This window comes from Pristis pectinata, chromosome 5 (genome assembly GCF_009764475.1).
Source record: "Pristis pectinata isolate sPriPec2 chromosome 5, sPriPec2.1.pri, whole genome shotgun sequence".
NCBI classification, from domain to species: domain Eukaryota; kingdom Metazoa; phylum Chordata; class Chondrichthyes; order Rhinopristiformes; family Pristidae; genus Pristis; species Pristis pectinata.
The window spans coordinates 72,105,578-72,124,743 of NC_067409.1; the positions used below are offsets into that span (position 1 = coordinate 72,105,578).

Below are 19,166 nucleotides of genomic sequence, written 5' to 3' on the forward strand. Positions count from 1 at the left end.
TTGCAGGAATATTTTAAAGAGAAAATCTAATTACAATTACCTCATAAAAAAATAAATCTGTAGATTTTCCATGGATTTCCTTGCACATAAAATATGGCCTCAAGTTTCTGATGATCCCTCAGCAGCCCAACTGTGGCAGAAGTTCACCCAATGCTATAATATAGCAGGTTCATCAAAGTGACACAAGGATGACTGATGATGCTGGGTACTGGTACTAAAGCAGATGTCAGAAAGGGTTTTTACTTGGTGCAACAATTAAATTACCAGACTAGTAATTCAAAGGCTGGACTAACAATCAAGAGACCAGAGTACAGATCCCATATTGGCAGCTGTGGAATTTAAATTCAGTTAAAAATCTGGAATTAGTCATTATGATCACAAAACTACTGGATTGTTGTAAAAACTTGTCAGACTCACATCAGAGAAGGAAATCTGCATTGTTTACCTGGTCTGCCTTTTCAAGACTACAGACCCATCAATATGGCTGGCTCCTGAGCACCCTCTGAGCCTAGCAAGCCACTCAGTTCAAGAGCAATTAGAGATGGGTAATAAGTGCCAGTGTTACCCAGAAACTGAAGAAACATAAAAAAATTATTTCAGCAATACACATCTGAAAATTGATATATTCTGGAGCAGAACATAATTGGATCCATCTCCAAATTGAAATGCAGCACTGGAGATTACGTCAGTCATCTACTCTCACCCTGGTGCACTTTGCAAATTAACCATCTACTTGTTCAGTCAAGCACCTCCCATCTCACCTGTGGTCCCACCACTGATCTCATCAACCACCTCGGAGCCCACATCTCTGAAGTGAAAGGAAGTCATCTTTGACCTGAGGGGTTGCCAAAGAAAAGAAGTGTATAGTGACTAGAATGGGATACAATATCCCAGATGTGGCCCAACATCTTATACCGAGTCAATAAGCCTTCCCTAATTTTGCAAATCTAACAATTTATTTATGAAGCCTATTATTTCATGTGATTTACTAACTACTCTCTCAGTAGGTCCTGACCCTTCCAAGCATTTATCCACATGTACACCCAATTCCCTTTATTCCTGCACTCCTTTCAGAACTGCCATGTTGTTTAAATGTAATAAATGCTGAAAAATCATGAAAAAGTAACTGCCCCTTTTCCTGGGATTTAGAAGTTCAACAACAACTGTAGTCACACCAATTGATTTGCTGTCATACAATCTTTTGACACAATTTTCATTTGCAAGAATATTTGAATATTATGGTTACTAATTCTGCTTTTCCCTACTCAATTTCATTTTGTATGCTAAATTGTGCACCATTGGGGCATGGAACCTATCCATTTTTAGTCAATCAAACTTTTAATATAATTTCACATTAATCATTTTTCTCTAATAGTTAATTTTTCACATCTCCCTCAATTATTCCTGCATTCATTTTCGTCACCAATATGACAGCAATATGTAAAATATCTCCCTCTATTGCTCACCTTGTCTCTAACTCTTCACATCAAAAGATCAAATAATTTTACTGCAGTGATTGAAGTGCTTCATCGTGCTTACAAACTGCATTTTCAACACAATTATACTTGGCTATAAGGAAGGTTAATTAGGAAAATAAGAAAAAGAGATGTCCAATGGCATCATGATCTGGCCAGCAGCCTAAGCAAGGAATTCCTAATCTCAATGACAATTTCTTCGACTATTCCTCCATAAAGCTTCAAAGCTCAGGACAGCAATTCAGAGTTGACATGCATCTTAGGAGAGCTAAGAAGAAAATGGCAAAAAAAAACTCTTGGGAAAAACAGCTTAATAAATAAATAGACAAGTGTGTCATCAGTCATGGGGAATTTCTGACTTTCCAATCTGGTAAGCATTGAGTATGCCAATACAATATTTAAAATACATTCTCCAGCCAGCATAGCTCCTTAGCCAAATCAATTCAATAACAGTACAAAACCCAAATGGTCTGCAAAAAACTCATTTTGCACTTACAAGTTCCAAAGGCAATGATGATGTTCCACCTAAAAAGTGGAAGACTGGTCAAAGGTGACTCATCAGGATTACTGACCTTTGATGGCATCTATCAAGCAATGACTTTACTTTAAAACTCTCATCCTTGTTTTCAAATCAAGTTCAAGGTTATTGTTGTCATAAGGCATAAGTACACAGGGTATAAATGCCATGAAAATTAGGTTCCTTCCATGATCTTATCTTTGCAACTCTCCAATAGATCTGTTTTGCTCCAATTCTGTGTCTTGATTATCCCTGCATTTTCTGTTTCACCACTAGCTTTTGAAACTTCAGCTCTCAAGCACCCATACTCTGGAATTTCATCTTGTTCCTCCTTCTTAAAAACTACCTTAACTTATCTCATTACACAGGAGTTTGCTGATCTGCCCTGTAGTGATCTTTATATTCATTGGTATCCAATTTTTGTCTGATAGAGTTCCTGTTAAGTGCCGTGGAATACATTTGCTTTGAGAGATGCAATATAAATAGAAATAATATTATTTCAGATTTTCAGAACACACAATGGTTCAATTTACTTTCTATCAAGAAGTACTGCATCCCATTCATACTGCACCTATTGACATCTGATTTGCGTAGTCACCTAGTGTCACAATTGATAAAATACCACAGTGCTGCTAAGGAGCTATTCTCACATCTCCATTAGTTTTCATCTCATACCCTTATCCAAATCAAGGCTCAAACAGACCTAGTGCATCCTGAAAATCAACACCACTAAGAACATGCACATACGATCATAAGAGGTAGAAGCAGGACTAGGCCCCTGCACTTCTACCATCATTCACTAAATCATTGTTGATCTTCTACTTAAACATCACTTTCCTGAACCAACCCCATGATCCTTGATTCCTTTACTATGCAAACATTTATCAATCTGCCTTGAATATACTTAGTGACAGTGCATCTAGGGCTACTGGAGTAGAGAATCTTCATCCCTCTGGATGAAGAAATTTCTTTTCATCTATCCTGAATGACCAACTCCTATTTTGAGACTAGATATCGAAGCTGATACTACAGGGGGTTGCATTCCTATAAAGCGGGACGTATCATGATTTTCCATGACACATAGCCACATCATCTGTGCATGACTTATCATGCAATATGATATCAACCATGAGAATATAGACTATACCATACACACCTGCTTCTGCTGCTGGTCCATGGCGTTTTATGCATTCCTAAATTTGAGCTACTAATTCTGCCCTTAGTGTCACCCACTCAGTGAAGTGTTTGTGCTTTAAGTGTGTTCTTCTTGACGGAGTATTCTTCTTATTGACACATGTCCTTCACAAAGACAGTGTGGTAACTAGGTTCCTCAGAACTCAAATATCATATCACAAAGAAACAGGCCCTTTGGCATGTCACGTACACCCCCCCTTGAAGTACCCGGCCATACCAATCCCATTTACCAGCCTTCTATGTCTTGTCGACTCAAGTGCTCATCCAATTCCCCTCAGGCAGTGGTTTCCAGATTCCAACCACCCCCTGGATGAAACAAAATGCCTCCTCAGATCTGCTAAAAACTTCTTAGTCCTTACCCTAAACCTATGTCATAGGGAAAAACTTCCTGGTATCCACCCTATCTATGATCCTCATAATTTTGTATACCTCTATCATGTCCCACCTCAACCTCCTCCACTCCAAGGAAAACAAACCCAGCCTATCCAATTTCTTTTCATAACTGAAATGGACAATATCCTGGTGAATTTCTTGTGCACCTCTCCAATGCAATCACATTCTTCCTATAGTGTAGCAACCAGAACTGAGCAAAGTACATTAGCTGTAGCTTCACCAATATTTTATAAAGTTGTACCATAACCTCTCTAATCCTACATTCCATCTCCTGTTTAATGAAGAGAAGTATTCCATAAGCCTTATTCATCACCTTTTCTACCTATGCTGCCAGTTTCATGGATCTTTGAAATGGTACCCCATGGTCCCTTATTCCACACTACACCTGGTGGAAAGGCCCTACCTTTCATTGTGTGTGTTCTCCCAAAATACATTACCTCACACTTATTTGGATGAAATTCCATCTATCATTTACTGTCCATCTTACCAAATGATCAATATCATCTTGTACTCTACCATTACCTTGATCAAAAAACCCCTGAGTAAAATCACAGAAAGTTGAAGCACTAAAATAAGGCCCATGAAATCCATGCTGGCTAAAATAAAACCTAATCAAGTAATCACAGTTCCTGGTTCTCAGTCAGTAGCTTTGTGGTTATTGGTCTTCAAGTGTTCATTTACATACTTTCATGAGTTTTCTGTCTCCACCAACCTTTCAGACAGTAAATTCCACATCCCTACCGGTCTTTGGATCAAAACCAAATCTGTCAAGTCCCACCGATTCTTCTAGTTATTCACTTTTGCGGTCAAACTGTCAGTGCCTCTCATAATTAGTGTTTTACATTGCTTCAGCACAAGCTCTCAGGTCTGGCATTCTATCCCAGAGCCAACAACAGTAAGTATTTTCAAAACCATTCTATCTATTTACCCTGCTTACTTCAGGGATTATAGAGCATAATCTCCAAGATCCTTCTGTTCTTCTACATTTCTTAGCACCTTTTATTCATTAAACATTCCCTTCTTCTATGTGTCCTTCCCAAAAGTGTTAGCTTACTTCTCCAGATTGAACTGCAATTGCCACTTTTATGCCTATCTGGTCAATCCAATGATCCTGCAGTTACATAGTTCTTCCTCACTGTCAGGTTAGGTATCATCTGCAAACTTCTTAATCATGGTTCCTACAGCCAAGTCTAAAACACTGATACATGGTACAAAAGCTGGGGACCCAGTATTGTCCTTGTGGGTTGGCAAGTACATTGTGAAAAGAACTGTAAAAGATGGGACCAGTAGGATGGATAAATTAGGTACATTCCCAGCACAATAAATAAGTTCACAATATTAAGAAATTGAACCTTTGATTTGCACCTTGGAGAATAGAATACAACAACACAAAACTAATAAGTCATTAGGGAGATCTACAATAGAACAAGACACTGTCTTGTGTAGTAAAGAAAATATAACAAAATATTCTTTGTTGTTATATATCTTGCCGCAAAAGAAAATATGGAAACTACTGAATTATGTTCTCTAATTGCAATTATTCAATAAATTCAAGTTATTACAACTGCAAAACTACATAAGTTTATATATTCTAAAATATATTCAGGTGTGCTTACGGAAGTGAAATAACATCAACATGTCATTTTGAAAATGATGAACTCTACTAAACGGAGTGCATCTTTTATTTAATACTAAGGTGGGAACTGTCCATCATACTGCAAATCTATTACCACAGAAGTTGTTGAATAGTTAACCATGTAGTAATCACGGAGAATCATGTCACATAATAGAATAGTGATCTAACCAATTGTGATGGTAGATCAGGGAGCTAGAAACTTATTGGAAAATGCATAAGAGATTTTGTAGAAAATGTGTTTTGTTTCAAAATAACTGACTGTCCTTGTGTACAAACATATATATTATATATAAAGGAATAAAGAAGCTGATCTGTCTCATAAGCTTCAATACAGCAGGGGGCATCATTTGAATGGGTATTATGTGCTGACGTTACAGTTCAAATGATGAGTGTTACTCAATGTGAGTGCTGAGTTTTTGAATAGCAACATTATTTACTATTCTTCTTATCAACCATAGACATTGCTGCAAATTTCCATCAAACTGAAATAGGTCACATTAAATGTAAATGTGGGAATATTTTCATTAGATTTCCAAATTTGCAGATTATGATTTTCTCCTGTGAGATAAAACCCAACCTTCAAAATAAGATTGGGAAGATGTTTTTTAATCCCTATTTTGTGTACTCAATTACTAGGTCAGCCAGTGCTTAAAAGGAACTAAAAGGAATAGTTTGACCCAGGGCATAAATTATGAAATTCGTACTTATAAATGAAGGAATCCCTTTAATTTAGCAGCATCCAGCTCAATGGCCACTTAGTCAGTGATACTATTATAAATCACTGAATCATCATAGAATAAACTTTTATTTACCCCGTATGCATCCGTATTCTCATGCAACTGGCAAAAATTTCTGACAAAATTAAGCAGTTTAATAGTCTACATAAGATTGTTTGGTATTATGAAAATAAGTTCAAACAGTGAACTTATTTAACTTATGCAAAATAAGTGTAAAAAGACATTTTTAGTTTACTTACGTTTGTACACAAGGTCAGTCAGTTGTAGGCTGATAAGCAGCAACATCCTCTTTGAAGAATCATCACTTCATGTGATGGTGAGTAGCCATTCATTTGATTTACTTTTTGCTGTATTTTACATTAATACTGCTTAGTCTTAAAACATAGGGTTGCATTGTAAAAGGGTAAGGAGATGACACAGTTCAGCAATCTATAAAAAGTTTATGCATAGAATACCAGTGCATGATGTACTGTAATATTCTTTTTTTTAAGTAATTCTCATGCAATCAGCACCCTATTCCCCATGAATGCTGGACGGCTGAGAGTATACTTGAACTTTGCCTTCGCAAATGCAATCAATGTTATACAAAGCAGTGAAACTTGATAACAATGCACAGGTAGTGTTGAATAACTGACTAATATAATTGATAGTTCAATAAAGCTGTATCATTCAGCTTGCAGTGCATTTTTCTTTCCTCAATACTTTGATGAGATAAAATACTTTCCAGCACTGTGGTATTTGATATCTAGACAAGATGGGGAGAACTTTATTCTTTCAGAAATGTCAGGAATTTGAGCACACGGACCACCAATTAATTAATTAAACAATTAATTATTGAGTGGTGAAAAACTGATATTATATCATTTTGTTTATCCAAAGTTAATAGTTAATGTTGATAACTTTTACATGGGGACACAAGAAAATAGGAGCAGGCAAAGGCCATCTGGCCCCTCAAGCCTGCTCCACCATTCAATCTGATCATGGATGATTGATGCTGCCTCTTCTGTGCCAGATCCCCATAACCATCAATTGCCCGATCTTTCAAAAAAATTATTATCCACTTCCACTTTAAATGCTTCTAATGACCTGGCCTCCACAACCTTCTGAGGTAGAGAATTCCAGGGATTCACCAGACACATACCTCCATTTTAAATAACCTGCCCCTAATCTTGTAACTATGTCCCCTTGTTCAAGACTGTTCCACCAATGAAAAATCTCAACATCAACCCTGTCATGCTTCCTCAGGATCTGATTTCTCAATAAGAATGCCCCTCAGTCTTCTAATCTCTAAAGATTAGAAACCCAACCTGTTCAGCCTCTCTAAATATAACAATCCCCTCATCCTCTGAATTATCCTGGTTAACCTCTTTTGGACTGCCTTCAATGCTACTAAATCCTTTTTTAGTTAAGGGGACTAAAACCATGCACAATACCCCAGATGTGACCTCACCAATACCCTGTACAATAGTAACAATATTTCTCGATTCCTAAACTCCAACCCCTTTGCAATAAAGGCCAATATGCCATTTGCCATCTTAGTTACTTGTTGCACCTGACTGCTAATTTTTTGTGATTCATTCACTGGAACACCTAGATGCCTCTATTATTTCATTCATTTGCTATCATTTAGATAATCCCCTTTTGATTCTTCCTACCAAAGTGCATGACCTCACTCTTCCCTGCAATGAAATCTGTTTCCTGAAATTTTTTTTCCCATATCCCGTTGCAGGGGCACAATATCCTCAGCACAAATTGCATGGATAGCATGTTTATAGAGGTGGTCATTCAGCAGCTCAAGGAAAGGCAGTCAGAATAAGAATTGATGACCACCATGCAGAGGATGAGGGGCAGATAGATAGTCAAGGAAACCCAATAGTACATCTCGCTTCAAAATGGTGGGTGAACAGAGCTCAGCCAGATCATGACAATGTGGGATGGCTCACTTGCATAAGAAGGAGAGGAGCAAGGGTCCAAGGCAATAGAGGTAGGAGACCCAGCACTGAGGGGAATAAACAGATCTTTATGCGGCCACAGACATGAATCCAGGATGGTGTGTTGCCCCCCCAGTGCCAGGGTCAAGGATGTCACAGAATAGTTAAAGGACATCCTAAAGGGAGAGGCTAAACAGCCAGAGGTTGTGGTCCATATTAGTACTAATTACAAAGGTAAAAAGAGGGATGAGGTCCTGCAACTGCAATTTAGGAAGCCCCTATGAAAAAAAAAGCAATCTCTAGATTATTTCCGGTGCCACATGCCAATGGGTATAGGAATAGAAGGATCAATGTGTGGCTAAAGAGATGGCGTCGGAGGGAGGGTTTTAGATTTCAGTTTCCCTCAGAACATTTCTAAGGAAGATGGGACCTGTACAAATAAGATGAGTTGCACCTGAACTAGAATGTGTTCAACATCCTTGCAGGGAGGTTTGCCAATGTGGTTGGGAAGGGTTTAAACTAACTTGTCAGGGTAATGAGACAGAGACTAGATGTACAGTAGCAAGGGGGGAGGGGGTTTGCAGTCAAATATGGAAGGCAAATTAAGTCAGTCCAATAGGCAGAGCGGGCAAGGATGTGATAAGGGTCATGAGAAGAGTGCAAGACTAAACTGCATCTATTTTAATGCAATGAGTCTGACTAGTAAGGCAGATGAACATAAAATGTTGATTAGCCCGTGGGAGTATGATATTGTTGTAAACACATAGGCATGGTTGAATCAAAGTCAGGACTGGCAGCTCAACATTCCAGGGTATAGAATCTTCTGACATGACAGAAGTATTAATTAGGGTCCATTACTGTGTTAATGATGGAGGATATCCTACAAGACCATATGGGTAGCGCTTAGGAACAGAAAGAGGGCAATCACTTTGCTGGGGGTATAGGGGGTATAGAATAGACCTGCTAACAGTCACCGGGAGGTAGGGCAGATATATAGACAAATCAGAGAGAGATGAAAGAGAAATAGTTTTAGAGTAATGGGGGATTTCCATTTCCCTATTATTAACTGCTTTCACTTTACTTCAAAAAGCATAGAAGGAATGGAATTTTGAAAGTATGTCCAGGAAAACCATTTGAGCCAGTATGTAGATGGAAATATAACTAAGCACATGATGTCATTAGAGACAGTGACCATGACTCTGTAAGTTTCAAGTTAGTTATGAAAGGGGATGAGGATGGGTTGAAAATTAAGGTCCTGAATTGGAGGAAGGCCAATTTCAATATCAGAAAAGCAGGGTTTGGCAAAAGCTTACTGTGAGCAGCTACTTGTAGGTAGGTCTACATCCGCAAGTAGGAGACGTTCAAAGTTAAATCATGAGACTTCAGGACCAATGTATTCCCATTAGGGTGAAAAGCAAGAACAGCAAGTCCAAGGAATCCTGGATCTCAAGGGAGATCAAGGGTTGGATAAAGAAAAAAAGGAAGCATTTGGCAGGTATAGAGAACTGAAAAATGGGGAGGTCCTTCAGGAGTATAGTAAGTGTAAGGAGGTACTTAAAAAAAACAAATTAAGAGGGCAAAAAGGGAACATGAAATATAAAGTCAAGTCCCAAAGCATTTTGTAAGTACATGAAAAGGCAAGAGGGTAACCAGGGAAAATGTAGAGCCCATTAGGGACCAAAGGGGCAATCTGTGCATGGGGCCAGAAGACATAGGTCTTAACTGAGTATGTCTCAGCTGTATTCACTAAGGAGAAGGAGATTGTAACTGGAGAATTCATTGAGAGAGGCAGTGAAATTCTAGATCATGTTATTATTAAAAAGAAGGATGTTAGATGTCTTACTAGGCCGGATAAATCCCCAGGGCCTGGTGAGATGTATCCTAGGCTGCTATGAGAGACAAAGGATGAGATTACTGGGGCCCTGATAAAAATTTTTAAATCTTCGATGGCCACAAGTGAGGTTCCAGATGACTGGTGGACATCAAATAAGGTAACTGTATCCAAGAAGAGCAGCTGGAATAAGCCAGGTAATTACAGGCCTGCGAGTCTAACATCAATGGTAGGAAAGTTATTAGAAAAAGATCAGAGGGACAGGATTAATCTACACTTGGAAAGACAGAGATTAATCAAAGATAGTTTTGTTCAGGGGAGATCCTGTCTGATCTACTTAATTGAGTTTTTCAAAGAGGTAACAAAATGTATCGAGGTGGGTTAGTACAGTTAATGCAGTCTACGTGAACTTCAGTGAGGCCTTTGACAGGATCCCACATGGGAGACTGGTTCAAAAGGCTGGAACCCATGGGATCCAGGGCAAGTTGGCAAATTGGATCCAAAATTGGCTTGGTAATAGGAGGCAGAGCGTGGAGGTCGAGCGTTTTTGTGGTTAGAAGTGATATATCACAGGGATAGGAAACCCTTTTTGTTATATACATTAACAATTGGGATCTAAACGTGGGAATTATGAATAGTAAACTTGCAGATAACACTAAAATCAGTTACGTTGTTGACAGTGAGGAGGATAGTCATAGTTTATAGGATGATATTGATCAGTTGGAAAGGTTGGCAGAGCAATGGCAGATGGAATTTGATCCTGGAGACACAAGACAGTGCAGATGCTGGAATCTGGAGCAAAAAACAAACTGTGTGGGTCAGGCAGCATTTATGGAGGCAAAGGGATGGTCAACGATTGGGACTGGCTGGAATTCACAGCCTCGGCGCTTCTCCACCATATACAGCCATACTGTATAAGTACCGTATGCTAACCGATTGCACCACCAGAGCTCTATTTGGAATTTAGTCCTGATCCGTGTCAGATGATCCACTTTTCAAGGATTAATAAGTGTAGGAGATACACAATAAAGGGTAGGGGAGTAGGAAGTATTAAGAACAGATGGACAACTCCCAAGAGATTCTATGGGTATAGTAAGAGTAAAAGGGTGGCTAGAGAGAGAATAGGTCCCCTTAAAGATTAGCATGGCCAGCCGTGTGTGAAACCAAAGGAAATGGGTGAAATTTTTACTGCATATCTCTCTTCAGTTTTTACTGTAGAGAAAACAGTGGAAGCTAAGGAGATGGGGGAGATGAGCAGTGTTGTCTTTGACCACATACGAATTAGCAGGGAGGAGGTATTGAAGGCCTTAAAGTGCACTAAGGTGGATAAATCCCCAGGGCCTGACCTAGTGCATTCTCGGACCTTGTGGAAAGCTAGAAAAGAAACTGCAGAGGCCCTTGCAGAGATTTCTGCTTCATCTCTGGCCACAGATGAGGTTTTGGAGGACTGGACAGTAGCTAATATGGTATCATTGTTTAAAAAGAGTAGCAATAACAAGCCAGGAATCTACAGGCCAATGAGTCTGACATTGGTGGTGGATAAATTGCTGGAGGGGATTCTGAGGGACAGGATCTACAACATATGGAGAAACAGGGTCTGATTTGGGACACTCAGTGGGTCTTTGTGTGTGGGAAGTCATGTCCGACAAGTCTCCTGGGAGTTCTTCAAGGAAGTAAACAAGAGAGCTGATGAGGGTAGAGCAGTGGATGTTGTCTATATGGACTTTAGCTAGGCCTTTGACAAGGTCCCTCATGGCAGGCTAGTCTGGAATGTTAGATTGCATGGGATCCAGGGGGGGATAGTGGATTGGATTCATAACTGGCTCAATAGTAGGAAGCAGAGGGTGATGGTTGAGGGTTGTTTGTTTCTCAGACTGGAGGCCTGTGTCTAGTGGTGTGCCACAGGGGTCGGTGCTGGGACCCTTTGTTGTTTGTAATTTATATAAACGATTTGGATGTGAATGTACAAGGCATGGTTAGTAAGTCTGCGGATGGTACTAAAATAGGTGGTGTTGTAGATAGTGTAGAGGTTATGAAAAATTGCAGGGGGATCTTGATCAGCTATGATGTGGGCTGAAGACTGGCAAATGGCTTTCAATCCAGATAAATGTGAGATATTGCATTTTGGGAGATCAAACCAGGGTAGGACTTATACAGTGAATGGTAGGGCATTGGGGAGCGTTATGGAACAGAGGGGCAGAGGAGTGCATAGTTCACTGAAAGCAGCATCACAAGCAGATAGGGTGGTAAAGAAAGCGTTTGGCACACTGGCCTTCATCAGTCAGGGCATTGAGTACAGAAGTTGGGAAGTTATGTTGCAGTTATATAAGATGTTGGGTGAGACCGCACTTGGAGTATTGTGTACAATTCTGGTCACCCTGTTATAGGAAAGATGTTATTAAACTAGAAAGAATGCAGAAGAGATTTACCAGGATATTGCCTGGACTTGGGGCACATGAGTCACAAGGAGAGTTTACATAGACTAGGACTTTATTCCCTGGAATGTAGTAGATTGAGGGGTGACATGATAAGAGGTATATAAGATCAAGAGGGGCATAGATAGAATGAAAGCACATAGTTTTTTTCCAGTGGAGGGGATGCTAAAAATAAGAGGGCATAGGTTTAAGATCAGAGATTTTAAAGGGACATCAGGGGCAGCTTCTTCACACAAAGGGTGGTGCATACTTGGAATGAGCTGACAGAAATGGTGGTTAAGGCAGTCACATCAGCAACATTTAAAAGCCATCTAGATAAGCACATGGATACGAGAGGTCTAGAGGGCTATGGGCCAAATGTGGGCAGATGGGCTAGCTCATGGGCAACAGAGTCAGCATGGGCAAGTTGGCCCAAAGGGCCTGTTTCCATGCTTTGTGACTCTATAACTCCATGAAAATATCCCAGTTAATCCCATTGGTTCTGCTCCCCACCTCCCTCCTTTTATTCCATGCTCTACCTTCCTCTCCTATCAGATTCGACCATCTTCAGCCCTTTGTCACCTCCACCTATCATCTCCCAGCTTCTGATATCATTCACACTCTATCCCTCCCTCATCTGCCTATCCCCTCCCTCACCTGGATCCACCTATCACCTGCCAGCTCTTGCACCACCCCTTCCCTTCATCTTTTTATACTGGCTATCTCCCCTCTTTCAGTTGAAACGAAGGGATTCAACCCATAAGCAACCCATAGATCCTGCCTGGCCTGCTGAATTCCTCCAGCACTTTGTGTGATGCTATAGAATGCAAGAGCAGGGAGGTTATAGTACAAATTTATGCAACATTGGTTAGGCCATAGTTGGAGCACTAATATACAGTTCTGGTCATCATAGTTAGGGAAGGACATATTGTAGGGGAGAGGGATTCACCAGGATCTTGCCTGAGAAAGAACATTTCAATTTTTAAGAGAAACTAGAGAGGCTGGGTTTGTTCTCCAAGGCGGCTGAGGGAGATCTGATGTAAGTTTTACAATTTATGAGAGGCATAGATAGATATTAGGAAATTTTCCCCATAGCAGTATTATCTAAAACTAGAAGGCATAAGCTTAGGGTAAGGGTTAAGAGCTTTAGAGAGGATATGAGGAAGAATTTCTTCAACCCAGAGGCTAGTTAGAATCTGGAATCCACTACCTGAGTGGGTGATTCAGGCAGATACTCTCACAACATTTAAGAAGCATCTAGATTAGCATTTAGAAGGCTACCAGAAGTGCTGATAAATGGGATTAGTATAGATAGGTACCTGATGATTGGCATGGACATTTTGGGCTGAAGGGTCTGTTTCTGTGCTGAATGACTGCAATTCTTACTCTGCTTCCAAAATGATTCCATTGTATTTAGCTGTTATTAATATTCTGCAGGAATAGTAATAATTTTTCAAGATGTGAAACAACCAACTAATTTGTGACCATAAACTTGAGTTAATTATAGATTAGTTGAAATTCACAATTGTAGACTAGTTGAAAGGCTTGGCAATCTCATTCTGTATTAAACTGTAAAGTCTGTAAATATTTTGTAGCTAAACTTCTTCATGGAAATGCTTTAATCAGAGTAAATCAGAGAAATAAGTCTCCAGAATGTACTTATTAAACTTTTAGTTCCAGATGGATGTAACACACTCAGCGGGTAAGATCTCAGACCAAAGATATGCTAAGAGAAGTACCAGCTTTTCCACTCCCAAAAACTAAAAGAAAAGTTGAAAGCAAAAATTGAAAGGGGTGGCACAATGGTGCAGCTAGTAGAGCTGTTGCCTCACACCTGCAGCAACCTGGGTTCAACCCCGACCTCTGGCACTTTCTGTGTGGAGTTTGCATGAGCTCCCTGTGACTGTTTGGGTTTCCTCCCACATCCCAAAGATGAGCTGGTTGATAGGTTAATTGAGCATTGTAAATAGCCCCAAGTGTAGGTAAGTGGTTGAATTTTGGCGGGTGGAATTTAATCCCAACAAGTGTAAAATGTTACATTTTACTAAGTCAAATTGGGGTAGGGCCTGAACAATAAATAGACAGGCACTAAACAATGTTGATGAACAGAGGAACCTTAGGGCTGAAGTTCAAAGTTCCCTGCAAGTGGCAACACAGATAGATAGAGTACTCAGGAAAGCATATGGCATGCTTGCCTTCATAGGTCAGGGCATAGAATATAAAAGTTGGGACATTATGTTGCAACTTTGAAAGATACTGGTTTGGTCATACTTGGAATACAATGTGCAGTCTGGTCACCACACTGTAGGAAGGATGAGATTGCACTGGTGTGGGTGCAAAGGAGATTCACCAGGATGTTTTCTGGACTGGAGGACTTTAGTTAAGGGGAAGAGATTGTATAGGCTAGATTTGTTTTCCCTGCAACAAAAGAGACTGAGGGATAAGTTGAAAGAAGTATATAAAATTATGAGTGACACAGGGTAGAGAGTGAGAATCTTCTTCCCATTGTAGGGCTATCAAAGCCAAGAGTGCATTGGTTTAAGGTAAGAAAAAGGAGTTTTAAGGTGAATCTAAGGGGAAAGTTTTTTTTTGCACAGAGAGTGGCTGATGTCTGGAATGTGCTGCCTGAGAAGGTGGTGGAATCAGATATAATCACTATGTTTAAGAGAGATTTAGACAGGCACATGAACAGGCAAGGCACAAAAGGATACAGTCCTAAAGTGGGCAAATGGGATTAGTGTGGGTGGGCAAGAAGGTGGTGGGTCGAAGGGCCCATTTCTGTGCTGTACAACTCCGTGATTCTAATCTCAGGGGAAGCTGAGGGAATGTGGAGAGAAAAAAATGGGATTGATGTCGGATTCGTGTAAATCACATGGTCAATCTCTGACGCATTCTGTCTTTTTATATCTGTTTCTATCTCAGCAGATGGGTTAGCTACTAACATCCATTACACACCTACTGACTCCCATAGCTACCTGGACTACTCTTTGTCCCAGTCTGCCTCTTGTAATGACTCTCTTCCATTCTTCCAGTACCACTATCACCGTCGTATTTGCTCTAATGATGAGACTTTCTGTACAGGTGCCTCTGAAATGCTTCCTTCTTCCTGAACTGTGGCTTCCTGTCTACCATTGTTAACAAAGTTCTTGAATTCATCTCATCCATTTCCTCTGTCTCTACTTTCATCACTTCTCCTCTGGGACAGAACAAAGGTAGAGGTTCCCTGGTCCTCATCTTCTACCCCACCAGCAACTGCATTCAACAGATCATTCTCCGCAATTGCTGCCACCTTCAAAGAGATTTTACCACTAGACATATCTTCCATTCTCTCTCCTTTCAGCACTTCAGAGGGACCCTTCACTCTATGACTCCCTGGTCCACTCTTCCATTCCCACCAACCACCTCACTTTTTACTGCACCTTATGCTGCAACGTCTGTCCTTTTACCTCTTCCTTTCCCAACATCCAGGGACCTAAACAGTCACTCCAGATGAAGCAGTGATTCACTTGCATTTCTTCCAATCTAGTGTACTGTATTCAGTGTCCACAATGTGGTCTCCTCTCAAGAAACAAAACGGAGATTGGGTGACCATTTTGCAGAGCACTTGTGTTCAGTCCACAGGAGTGACCTCAAGCTTCCCCATCCCATTCCCACTGTCACCTCTCGGTCAGTGGCCTCCTGAACTGCTACAATGAGGCCCAACACAAGCTTGAGGAGCAGCACCTCATCTTCTCTCTGGGCACAGCACTGACTTCTATTACTTCGGGTAACTTGATTCCTTTTTCTGTATCCATCATCCATCTGTTACATTGGCTCAGCTTATTTGTTTTTTTCCCCCTTTTTTCTTTGTTTTCTCTGGATGTGTAGGACATGCCTGACCGAACCTGCCGGGCATGTCTTCCTGCTCTGCATTTCACAACTGCTACATTCTTTTGTCTATGTTCTCACTCTCTAACTGCTCCTATTCATTCATTGACCAGATAGCTTTGTTTACAGCTTATCCCCATGGTCACAAGTTTTACCAGCAAACAACGTCCTCTTACACCCTCCCTGCAGTTTAATGATCTTCCTTTCTTTCCTTCCCAGATCTGATGAAGGCTCTCCGACCTGAAACATTAATTCTGTTTCTCTTCCTACGGGTGAGCTAATTGAGTAGGAAGTATGTTTTTCCCATTTTTGCAGATCACATGGCACTTGCTGGCCTCCCAACTTCCTGGATCACCAGATGCTCTGACACAGGTTCGTGCAGCCCACTGGCAGGCAAGGGGGCTTTGAACATTTCAGGTCCAGAAAGTTATTGCTGGAATACAAAGAACATCTATTATTTGCATCCCACTTGGCTATGTTGGAGGGCCCAGCTTACAAAAAAACTCGAAGTCCCAGCTGTTACAAATGTATCTCCTGGCATGGCTTCAGAAGATCTGCCCTGAGGTGCACAGCCCAGCTTGATATATTTTGAGAAAAAGTATCCAGTAAAAGCACATAAACAATACAAATAGAAAGTAGTGCACGTAATCTCCCACTCCTGTAACATATAAAATGCCACAGCTCCAGCTTACTTTTCTCCACCTAAATGTGTGTTCTTCATAAAAAAAATTGTTCATCACCACAACTCAGGACAACTCCACAGTCCCTCTACAATGGTAGGTTTGTCAGGTGTTAAACATTCTATTAACATATCTATCTACTTTAGTTTTTGTGCTCCCTATTCAAATTTTTCAGGATTTGATTTTCTTCACGTTTCTCTGAAGATTAACCCAGTGCATCCTGAACATTCTGGCACACTATCATACATTGGTCATGTATACAGAAGAATAAAAAAGCTATACTCCTTTGGTTATACATACCAACAACCAATCCTGTGCTTTTAGTTAGGCAGGTAGAGGCAACTGAACACTGTCAAAAGCAAACGAATGAGCATAATGCAAAGGGGCTAAAGTATAAATTGTAACTGTGTATTCAGCTTAGAGAATATGTCCTAACACATTCATATTTTAAGCCTTTTACACGAAAGAAAACAATGTGGTGTTTGAATCAAAACAAATTCGTCACTTCCATAACTGAGTCAAGAGCTCCGATAAAGTGAGTCACATGGTAGTGCAAGAAATGAAAAACAACTGCAAGTATCAAAATCAGGTTACATATACTTTATCACATTGTACGTACCTTTTCCAAAGAGATGTGCCATGACTTTGTTCAGAGTCTGTTTCAAATCAAACTCAAGTAGTTTGACGGCTTCCAATGTGTGGCTCTCTTGCTTATAGGTTGTGCGGGATCCCTTCTCAAAGATATTAAGCTCTTCACCATTTTGCACATTAGCAAACAGCTGAAAGTAAGCAAAGTTTCTTTGGTTAGTTAAAGTGACATGCACACAAACACATAGAAATGGGAATTATTTCAATGCAGTTGATCTAAATCAAATTTCAAGCAACAGAATGAACCAGGATGATGTCCCTTCATTATTTTAATAGAATTACTTTTATCTTTCTGTACAGATATTTATAAACCAGTTACTCAGTCTCTATGTTATCACCCTTGCAATTTGAAGCCAATCATTCACTAACGGAAACATGCACTTTGGGTCAGCAAGCAGCATTATTTTGTAGCACATTATACTTCTAGTGTCTAAATCATATAGAAAATAAAGATACAGTAAATATAAAAAAGTTGTATGCAATGTAATTTGCAATGCAAAAGGGTCAATTAATAAAAAGCAAAATAATTTAGTTGTGGGACAATAATAAAAAAGCTCAGTTAAAGAGCTAGCATTTCAAAGCAAAAAGGGAAGTCAGTGAGATTGAAGGGTTTTAGAAAAGGATTCCAGGAGACAGGGATTTACTTACTGATAGATCAGCAAATAACAATCAATATTCCAAAATCAGATGGAGAGCGTGCAGGAGACCAGAAGTTGGAGATGCTTCCCTGATAGGATCTAGTACAATTACACAAGGAGACAAAGATGATTGTGGGTATTTCGGACTTAATTAATTGGGTCACAATGGAACTTGTTCACGTGTGGGCAGGGGTGGGGGTGGAAATGGCTGCTCTGTATTTGCAAAAATTTGCTTGCTCTAAGGACAGATGGATTGTTCATAGATGTTCAGTCATTAAATGAAGAATAAAAATATCTCCAGTGTGCAACTGGTCATCGAGGACAGATAATGGAACACGTACTGACTTATTGTTGACCACAAACATGAAGAATGTATCATAGGCATACAGCCTCCAACCATAATCTAATTATCTGGCTTAAATATCTAAATATAAAATTATGAGTTGTTTCTCTATAGCTACACTAGCCACATGAAAGCAGCATAAATTTGTGTAGAATGGAGGTACAGAGAAAAACAAAAGAACATAAAAACATAAGAAATAGGAGCAGGAGTAGGCCATCTGGCCCGTCGAGACTGCTCCACTATTCAATAAAATCATGGCTGATCTGCCCATGGACTCAGATCCACCAACCTGCCTTTTCCCCATAACCCTTACTTCCCCTACTATGCAAAAATCTATCTAAATGTGTCTTAAACATATTTAATGAGGTAGCCTCTACTGCTTCCCTGGGCAAAGAATTGCACAGATTCACTACTATCTGGGAAAAGCAGCTTCTCCTCATCTCCATCCTAAATCTATTCCCCCTAATCTTGAGACTATGTTCCCTAGTTCTAGTCTCACTCACCAGTGGAAACAACCTTCCTGCCTCTATCTTATCTCCCTTTCATAATTTTATATATTTCCATAAGATCACCTCTCATTCTTCTGAATTCCAGCGAGTATAGTCCCAGGTGACTCAATCTCTCCTCATAGGCAAATCCCCTCATCTCCGGAATCAACCTGGTGAACCTCCTCTGCACCACCTCCAAAGCCTGTATATCCTTCCTCAAGTAAGGAGACCAGAACTGCACACAGTACTCCAGGTGCAACCTCACCAGTACCATATACAGTTGCAGCAAACCAACACATCATTCTCTGCCACTTCTGCCATCTCCAACAGGACCCCACCATCAAGCATATCTTCCCCTCCCCACCCCTTTCTGC

The 19,166-nt window shown here is 40.2% G+C and overlaps 1 protein-coding gene across 4 annotated transcripts in view; it reads right to left on the bottom strand.

Annotated features, from left to right (window-relative positions):
• Window positions 1-19,166, bottom strand: part of fars2 (phenylalanyl-tRNA synthetase 2, mitochondrial) — a 347,392-nt gene that overhangs the window by 203,156 nt on the left and 125,070 nt on the right. For all 4 annotated transcript variants that reach the window (XM_052016404.1, XM_052016401.1, XM_052016403.1 and 1 more), the window contains one exon: window positions 17,295-17,454. In XM_052016404.1, the coding sequence (XP_051872364.1) occupies window positions 17,295-17,454 (160 nt within the window). The remainder of the gene's footprint in view (window positions 1-17,294; window positions 17,455-19,166) is intronic.